The sequence below is a fragment of the Megalobrama amblycephala genome, linkage group LG8, assembly GCF_018812025.1.
Source record: "Megalobrama amblycephala isolate DHTTF-2021 linkage group LG8, ASM1881202v1, whole genome shotgun sequence".
NCBI classification, from domain to species: domain Eukaryota; kingdom Metazoa; phylum Chordata; class Actinopteri; order Cypriniformes; family Xenocyprididae; genus Megalobrama; species Megalobrama amblycephala.
The window spans coordinates 9,040,626-9,050,954 of NC_063051.1; the positions used below are offsets into that span (position 1 = coordinate 9,040,626).

At 36.9% G+C, this 10,329-nt stretch overlaps 1 protein-coding gene across 1 annotated transcript in view; it reads right to left on the minus strand.

Annotated features, from left to right (window-relative positions):
- The window catches only part of chd6 (chromodomain helicase DNA binding protein 6), an 80,943-nt gene extending 70,627 nt beyond the window's left edge, over positions 1-10,316 (minus strand). The window contains 2 exon segments of the mRNA XM_048199087.1: positions 3,143-3,250; positions 10,117-10,316. Of these exon segments, the coding sequence (XP_048055044.1) occupies positions 3,143-3,180 (38 nt within the window). The 5' untranslated portion in view covers positions 3,181-3,250; positions 10,117-10,316.
- Between the last annotated feature and the right edge of the window lie 13 nt (positions 10,317-10,329).

Sequence of the window (10,329 nt, forward strand, 5' to 3'; positions counted from 1 at the left end):
TAAATCCATGCTTTACTCCTGGTAGTTAACCAACTTCACAAAGCACATGGAAAAATTTCTGTCTAGTTTCAACTCTTGCACAGCCATTTCAAGAAACACTGAATGTCATACATTAAGTACACCCATAAGAAATCTATTAGACTTATAAACTTATTGCAATACATAAAAATCCACTTGTGTGCTTGAAAGCTTAAAAGCTTAAAAACATTGTTTGCATGTAGCCAAGCTTAGTAAACAACAGTATTGCTATCACCAACTCTGGGCTTTTTTATTACTAGATTTACATGGACAAGAAAAACAGCTCCATAAATAATGCTAATCATGAGATAACCGATGAGTATTACTATCAGGAGAATACATAGGAACCTCTTTTGGTGTAGTGGAAATATGGGACAGAAATCAGGAACTGATTATTGAGAGACAAAGTCATGAATCATCATAGGACTGAAAGAAAGAAAAATAGGAAGATGCAACATCTGGCAAAAACATTCCATTCAACCACCAAACATCAGAAGTTCTTATATAAAGACCATCTCCATTAGCCACGAACATGTTAAGCTTTGCCACATTTTGGGTTGAAGGAGGAATTATGAGCAAGTTTGTTGTAATAGTGAAACGTGTGGTTTTAGGTTAGCAAATTACCACAGGTTTACAATCTACCCACATTCGTATGCCCTCTTAACAACTGCCTTCATTTACTGACTGTTAACATTTATGATTGTGCATGTTTGAACAAAAAAAGAATAGACTAAAAAACAAAGAAAGAGAAGGGGAAAATGTGAAATACAGCCATTTGCGCATGGTTGATTATCACAAATAAATGTCCAGGCCACATTTCACCATATATTCAAAATAAATAATATAACAATAATATATAAAAATATTTTATCTTAATATTTTTAATATATTATTATTTTAAATTATATTTTATATACAGAAAATGGCTACTTTTAGAACCAATAAAAGCCCCCATTTCATATGAAATAATATTGTGTGTGTGTATTTATATATTTTATAAATATTATAACAGTAATATAGTTAAATAATAGAATAATGTACATGTAAAACAAAATTAATTAAACATTTCCAGAGAGTTTGTAAACATTTGTAGGTCTAAAGTACATGTTTAGATGCTGCTCACATTGATATTTTACATATCAGTGTTTAACTACCTATGAATACTAATGCGATCATCTTGAATTGTGAGTGAAAGCACATGTGTATGCTCAGGGGCCTCTGGGGTCCCAATGTGATGCAGTGGAAAAAAAGCATTCTTAACAATTACGTCTGACCTCTCTGTGATTTATACGGCCTTTCTAAAGCATGCACACTCACTCACACATATATCACACACAACACCATATACATCACTGAGAAGCAAAGGGGCCAAACGTCCCTCAGAAAACATAAACAAACCCATGTGAGCAGACAACCCTGTTTCCTTGCACAAGTACATGTTTACTGTCTTTACCCACTTCACACAGATTTTACAGCTGCAGTTAACTGTTTGCCAAACTTTACAACAACAAAAAAATAGATGGCACTAGACAGAAACCATTGATGACAATGTTTACAGGCCATGTACAAATTTTGTCCAATCATATGCTGTCTAAACTGAGAATGCCCCTCTCCCTAAAGTGTGTGTAAAAGTTTCCACTTTCCTTCATGTTTTACGCAAAAATCAAGAATTCTAGCTTCAGTGCATGCGCACTATGACTAATTAGTGATACTACACCTGACCAGCAGAGGATAGCATGCACTATAAACCCCAACGCTCAAAATACTTAATTCGTTTGAGTAGGGCAAACTTAAACAAATTAGCTCAGTTAAATTAACTGTTATGAGTATTTAAAACTTTCTTTTACTTTTGAGTTCACAGCACTGACATATTTCAAGTAAACTAATCTGTTTTGCCCATGCTTTGCCAATGGCACTCGAAAGGAAAAGTAAATGCTAAAATCAAGTGTTAAATAATGTTTTTTGTGCAAGATTAATGGTAATGTAGATTTAGTAGTGATTAATGTTTTGTTATGCTAATTTAGAAGAGTTGGTCATGGTGACAAGTGCACTGTAAAACTGAACAGTGAAATTAATTAAATGAAATTAGTTTGTTTTACTCAAATAATAATAAAAGTTCATTGTACTTAACAAAAAAAAGTTGTGTGAACTCAAAATGTCATTGTAGCAAGGTGAACTTAATATGATTGAGTTGAGTTGCAGCAGATTTCTAATTCCCAGCATGCTTTGCACTAGACTGTATAAATGTTGAAATTAAGTGTTATTTTGTGTGTTTTTGCATAAGATTAACATAGGGAGACATAAGTTAGTGTTTAATGTTGTGTTATGTTGGGATTGACAGGGGGTTCCGTGTGGTTAGGTTGAGGATGGACTGCAAAACTTTTAAGACCACATATACTGTATATTGTTTGATTACATACATGCAAGTACATATTAACAGTCTCTTTGATAGTTATAATAGCATGTGTTTTTTGCTAACTAACATTTAACCAAGATCTGAACGTGATGTTTATGTAAATTAACTATATGTACTTGAGTGGGGCGAGGCTAAGAACTGTGGAAGTGAAGGAATGCCAGTGACGTGATTGTTAATGAGAGACACCTGTGCACCACACTGGCCTTGCTCCACTTCCATGGCTCTCGGCCCCGCCCCACTTGTCACACAAAAATTTAAGTTCTACTAACTTAAAAAAATAAGTTAGTTAACTTAAATGTTTTGAGGTAATAAGTTTCCTCAAATGTTTTGAGTATTCTGAACTTATTGAGTTTTACAGTGTGGAGTACAGAAAGAAGTACAGTAGAAGAGAAGTAAAAATGCCTATAGATATGTTTATACTCTTGCAAACAAAAGGAGAGGCTGCTCACTGCAGAGCCATGGGTGGAGCGTGAAGGCCAGGTCCTCCATTCTAGATGTAATTTGGGGGTAATGGGTGGAGCTAGAAGGTCCACACCCTAACCCTACCCATAACTCTATCCTTCCACCCATTAGATCCACAGAAGTGGAGCTGGACTAGGTCAAGCTCAAGCCATGACATCCAGAGGAGGGTAGCTGGAAGTCATTTGGCTCTGCAGTGGACGCCACTTGAACAAAAGCTGAACAAACAAGATGCAAAGATTTTCTTACCTCCTCTCGCCACAAGTCCTCATGAAGTGTACACCCATTTTTGTTGTTTCCACCTTTGTCTTCTGTTGTTTTTCCTTGCCATGTATTTTCCATCTTATTTAAGTAATTCTTGAAAGAAACAACACAATTGTCATGGGCACCAAGTGGACTCACAAATTAATGCATACAATTCCATGGGAAAGTGTTACAAACAAACAAAAAAGTTGCTTTGCATATTTTTTTCACTAAGTCAAAAAGTACACTTTAAAAATCATAGTTAACAGTTGTGTCCCAAAAGACACACTATACATTATGCACTTGTACACTATGGCTGCGTCCGAAATCGGATACTTCTCTACTATATAGTAGGCAAAAAAAAAGTATGTGACAAAAGAATTATGTCTGAATTGACAGTAGAGCAGACAAAAACTAAGATGACCTACTACGATTCAAAAGTGTGCATATGATGGACACTTTACTATCCCATGAGGCCACAGGAGAGAATTTGTGAATGGAAGTAAAGTGACATAACTGACACTGGTAGGTCCCATGATAAATGACATGGCGAATGTAGTCCGGATTACATTCATACCATCTAGAACTTTTTGACTTCTTTTTCCTACTTTTTTAATGGTCGTGAAGTAATTACTTTTTCCAAATAAGTACCTACTCAAGAGAGTATGCGATTTCGGCAGCAGCCTGTGTACTTATGCACTATGTACTAAACCGTGTAGTGTATGTATTTGTCATTCAATATCAGAGTCTGATAGCCCCTCCCCCTCTGCTGCGTAAAGCTATATCGCGTTCATTATCGCAGATGAATCGCCTTCGATAATGAACGCGATATTGCGTAGCTTGTCAGTGATCTACAGCTCTGTCTATTAAATGCCGCTCTGGTTCACTCATACTCATACTAAATGAAGCCCCTTGCATTGGGATAAAGTATTCCTTGCAGTGGTTGTATGCTGCACACTTTTCAGTGAATGTCATTCGGGTTTTCTGTGCATACAGAAAATTTATACTCAGTACATGCTGCAAAAACAGTGGTAGTTTGCTTTTGTGAACAAAGGCATCGTTTTGCCCAGCTGTGAAGCTGTAAACTAACATAAAATATGTAAACACAGAAGTGAAAATTGCTTTGGTCAAACCACTTTATAAGGTCTTTAAATATAATCAAGCACAATATATGTCTTAACACTTCATAACTTGATTTTGACCATCACTATCAGCTTTCATGTTTAACATAATGCTTCCTGCAGCTGTGGACAGATTGGTTACTATCCTAGTAAGCTGTATTTTAGTAGTATGCATCATATGAAAAAGAAATCTTGTATTGTCCCTTTCTTGTGGTAGGTCCTCAGATGGCTGAGATTAAAAAACAAAAATACATGGTTTGTGATTTTTCCTTTGCTAGTCTGTCAAATTCCTCTTTATCCCAAAGCAACCCTCTCTCTGTACTCCTCGCTCTCCACTCGCATTGCTCTCTTTTTCATTACTGCAATAAAAACATGTTTCTGTCATCTAATATGGCCAAACTTGGACCACGTGTGATGTGTGTGCACTCATAATAACTTACATGACTGATGTGCGTAACTCCCCAGTTAATCTCTGCACAAGAGCCCTTAAACACAAAGTTATTTAGCACCTTTACTAGTTCATGACCTCCACATAGTACCTCATAAGTCTTATTAAATGCTAGAGGTAGTGAGCTTACTTGTGCAGAACTGCTAGAGTCTTGTAGGTTGCAGTTGTAAAGTTGTGGTTACTAGTCATTATAGGCAGATCACTTAGAAAAATAGTATTAGTAGACCTCTTTTCAAAAATCAGGACAATTTGAGGTATCATTCATGATGTCAGCATGAATGTTATGGGATGAGTTAAACCGCAAAGATTAATATTTAAGTTTAGGGGCCTGTTTTAATCCCCAACCCCAAATATGAACACTCAAAAAATGATTTTTGATGCTGTTCACTTTATTTAAACAATTTATTTTGATTCAACACCATTGTATCCGGTTTCTGGTTTAAATGTGATTGATTCATGTTAAATTGACTTGAAACGATTACTCTTTGACTTAACTTGATGTTTTCATATTGAAATAACAGGTTTCAATCAAGTAAACCCAACTAGGACTCAATCAAACAGGATTTTCACTTCCCATCATGCTTTGCAAAGGGGCTGAACTAGGAGTGTAAATGTTGAAATAAAGTGTTATTTTAAGCAGTTTTTAGGAAGATGAGAAAATGGAAAGACTTTTTAATGTTTACTGTTCTATTATGTTGGTATTTAAAAGTTTCTGTCAATTAATGGGGTTACCATTGTGGTGAATTGTTGCACTTGTGCTTGGGTTGAGGACCTGCTAACAAACTTTCAATTTACTTTAATAAGAAAGTAATCACTGTGGTAGTGCTCTGGATTGCATTTCCCAAAAGCATTGTAAGCCTATGTTGATTGTAAAACCATTGCCACCAAAGGACTTATGATCAGTTTAGGCTTTACAATGTTTTTGGTTAAGGCAATTTAGGATGAATCCAGTATCACATCTAGATTATCACAATTATTATTTATTATCACAAAATTAAACAAGTAGAATTAATTGTGAAAATCAATGTATATGAAAACAATTTATTTTTTATTCATTTATTTATTGCTTCTTATTTATTTTATTTTAAATGAACACAATTGATTCTAGTTAATTTAACATGGTTGATTCTATTGGATTTTACTTGTCTCAATCATGTGGAACCACTGTCCATGATTGAACTGAGTAAGTTGGACATAACTATTTTACATAGATTCTTCCTTAGTCAGTTGTTTTGTCACAATTCAAGGATTTTGCATAGAGTAAAAATAAACCTTTAATGTTAATAAAAACTAAGTTGGTTGTGTTGACCCAACGTAAGTACATTAAATTGGAATAACAGAATTGCATAATACTGAAATAAAGCAACTTAATCATGTGAAAATCCTTTCCATGATTTTTTTATGTTCGTTCAAAGAGTTATTTTTTTGAGTGAACAATAGCTAGTGATCTTTTCCTTAAGCCGCGTTTCCACCGCAGGAACTTTCCCCAGGAACTAGGGACTTTGGGGTGGTACTTGGTGTGTTTCAACCACAGGGACCAGGGTCTAAATGAAAATCCGGTGTCATGAGAAATCGAGTCCCCCCCAAGACTCGAGTCTCCTTTAGGATCCAGGCGGTAATGCCTGATCAAAAGTTATCATGATATCTTGACTAATTATAACCTATTTTACTATTGTGTACAAAAACATGCTTGAAATGAATGCCTATGTATTGCATAATAAAACGAACTGGAAACAGATATTGGTAGCAAAAAATATACCTAATATAATATAAGCTAAGCACAACCTATAGCTTCAGTTATATACTAGTATAGGAACCATGTCATTTAAAAGACATTAATGTTCATTATAACGCATTTTAAACAATATAAACCATAACGTGATTTTTCAGGAATTATAATCAGGTGCTAAAAATACTCCCCATTAAAAGCCTGTTGAAACAATGGGATCACTCGGGGTCCTAAAGGAGACCCGATTCCTGGGGGGACTCGATTTCTCACCACACCAGGTAAAAATTTCCCCCTCAGAAAGTCCCTGATTGCTAGATAGTACTTTCTCAAAGTTCAGGAACATTCAGGGGTGGGATTTGGGCATTTTGATTGGTTGACTCCACACAGCATTTTATTTCAACCACCATTTTAAAAGTCTGTTGCGGTGCGTACAGTAAGAGTTGTTTGCTATTCGAATAAACAATGGAGTTTAAAAAATAAGACCGATGGGCCGAAGACAAGGTTCAGGGTTTATTAAGCTTATATGCGGAGGACGAAATCCAGCGGGAAGTGGAAAGTCGCACACAGTCCTACGTCACCAGACTAATCTTCAGGGTACTTTAGACCGCGATGGAAACGCAGAGGGCAACAGGTTCGGGGGGGAAAAGTTCCTGGGACAAATTGTTCCGGGTAATTTTGGTGGAAACAAGGCTTTAGTAAGCACCGCATAAAACTCCCATTATAGGTCCTGCTCTGTTGTATGCATGGATATTGGGTAATAATAATATTAACAGCAGAATAAAGGTGATGATTTTTCGCAACAAAGTTTTAACTCAACATTATTCAATTAATGTTCTGTGTGCTGTCATCCATGGCTTTGTTCCAGTATGGATTGATAGGGGTGATGTGTTTGTGTGTGGGTGTGTATAGAGCTCTATGGGGTTCGCTCTGAGGGGGGCAGAGTTCATTTACAGCTAAGATCCCCCGAGATCTCTCTCTTGAAAGTTACTTAGGAGTGAAATCTATGACTCAAGCACTATTCAGCAGAGATTCAGTTCCAGATAACAGCAGAATCATAAACAATGAGAAACAAAAGGCAGAACGAAAATTGTGCAATCAAGGAGCTCACAAATCATTCTTAATACACAACATACGGTAGGGTTCACATAAATCCACATGGAAATGCTTTCGATTTTTCTCACGTTAGAGATATTTTGTGGTCTTCAAAGATTTGTCCGAGACCCTGTGAATTCAAGCGAGGGCCTGACCCTGACTAAGCTACATTCCAAGCTAGTTCTTGGCTGTAATGTATGGATATTTGGTTGATAGGTCTGTTTCTTGTTATGACTAAGTTCTCTGCAATGCGCAATTTGATAAAGCTTATTAAATTCTGTTAATGTATATTATATTGATGGTTGCAGTCTATTTGTGTGCACAGACCAGCTAGGTTCAACTCCCTGGGTCATGGAAATAGGCAGGTTACATATCAGCATGTTAATGAGCGTCATTAAAAACACATTACTAAACATTTAGCTAAGAGAGAAGATGCTGAGGGACTTCAAAAGATGCTGTGGATAGAGTTTCGTCTCACATGAGGTGGTAGTTTCATGGTTAATGATCTAGGCTAATGATTGTAGATTCAAAGGGATAGTGCCTGTAAAGGCAGGAACACACCAAGCCGACGCCAACAAACTAGTGGCGACGAAAGCAGACTGCGGGTTTGGTTCACGTCGGCAACATCTGGGTTCAAAGTTGCCCTGACACACCAAACCGACGCTCGACAGCCGACGGGCAACTAGCATGTCCGTTCTGCGCCTGCGTAAGAAGAAATGCCTTTCCGTACCAGCAGGTGGCAGTAGCTGAACAGAATGAATCAGAATGATCAGATGGCCCGACTGACCGACGAGCTCCGACGCCGATTCAACATGTCGAATCGGCCGAAAAAAAGCCGACGAGGACCAACTTCAGCCGATGGTGCGGAACACACTGAGAAAACTTAGTTGGCCGACAAACAAAAAAAAAAAAAAACGGACAGCCGACCGTCGGCTTGGTGCGTTCCTGCCTTAATACCTGCATGACTTTCATGAACACAAAAATTATATTTTCAACAATGTTTAGGGGTTTTATGGTCCATACAATGAGTCAATGGAGTCCAATGTTGTTTAAACCCCATCATTCTTTAAAATCTATTTTTTTGTGTTCTGCTGTTTGTAAAATACTTGGTTTTCACTGAATTACCTGTACAGAAGTTTTCATATCAATCATTACATTCGTTATGTCCTGTTACATCCTACAAAATCCATCCCCCCCAAATGACCTAGATTGTGAACCTTCCCCCCTTCAATGGCATCATTACCCTGTGCTTTTCTTGATCCACAGTTTTGTGTGCTCTGGACTAGCTATCTATTCCCTTTGGCGCAAAATCCCATGAGTCCCCTGGGCAAATGATCGATGGCAATCAGGCTGTTTCCAGTAAGATTTACATACTTGACTGCTTAGCACTATCTGTATATGTTAACACATAAGCCATGTTCAATTATCCCATGGCTGAAAAAAATACAAAAAGCCAAATTTTTGTTCTTTTTTTTTTTTTGTAATGACAGCCATCATACCCTGAATCACAGTTCAAGCCAGTAAATCCACAATACCTCCCCTCTTCACCCTTCTGTTTTTCTTCCTCCTGCCAAAAAACAAATGGAAAAAAGTCTTAGTATGGCAGTTTCTCATGCTAGACATGATCCTTGTGCTAATATTTTGATTGGCCAGCCCTGAGATGTCTTACTGTGCATCCCACTGAGAATGATGTGTGTTTATATATAAATAAATAAATGCATATTCACTATGGACATAGGACTGGATGTTACTTGCAATTATCTTCGTATGCTTATAAAATGTACAGTATGACTGAAGTTTCTTACACAAATTGTTTTAAAGGAAGAGTTCACCCAAAATTATCATCAACATCGTCATTATTTACTCACCTGCATGTTGTTCCAAACTTTTATGACTTGTGTCTCAGACATGATTTGGAAGGCCATGAGGGTATGATGACAGATGTTTCATTTTGGGGTGAATCCCTTTAACTGTTTGTGTAAATTTAATTAAAATGGTGATATAATTTATTGCAATGCATCTCTGTGATCTGTTGACATGTAAACCCAAACATTTACATGATTCTCTCTTCTACTGGCACATATTGTGTCTGGTGTTTATGTCCTCAAGGAAATTCCTAAATTCTTTCGTTTTCATTGCATCTGGATTCCCACCCCTACTTTGCGAGAATGAAAAATGGTTTTAGCGTGGCTTGGGGAAAAACAATCCAAAACAACAACAATGTGCTGTTTTTTTGGTTAACCTCTCTGCAATTTTCTCTAAAGACTTTCAACATTTCAACACTTGTTTCATGGGCAGGCACATATTAACAACACTTGAAATTTGTAGGCTACTTTTGACTAGTGAAAGCACACAACACCCTCTGCGTGTTCTCAAAAGAATATAATGGCACTATCACGTCCAAAAAAACCAAAACAAAACAAAAATTGGTATAAGTAACGTTACCAAGGCCAAAAATGGTACATTTGTTACAGACGTTACATGAAATCGCTAAACTTGAGGAGATTATCACTTTTCTTATGATTTTTGCCCGGCAGTTGATAAAATAGGGTTGAGTATACACAGTTTCATACATAATATTGCCAGTTACCTTTGTCTATTTTGCTCTTACAACGAAAACAGTTCCAGACAAGGAGCAGAATCATCGTTGCAACACAGTAGTTGAGATTCGTTCCTGAATGAATCAGTGTTTTGAACGAATCGAACGAGTGAATGATTCAATGACTCACTCGTAAAAAAAATCGTTTCTGTATTTGGAAGAATTAATATCATCAAAACAGCCTTGTCACCAACTACTGGGCTA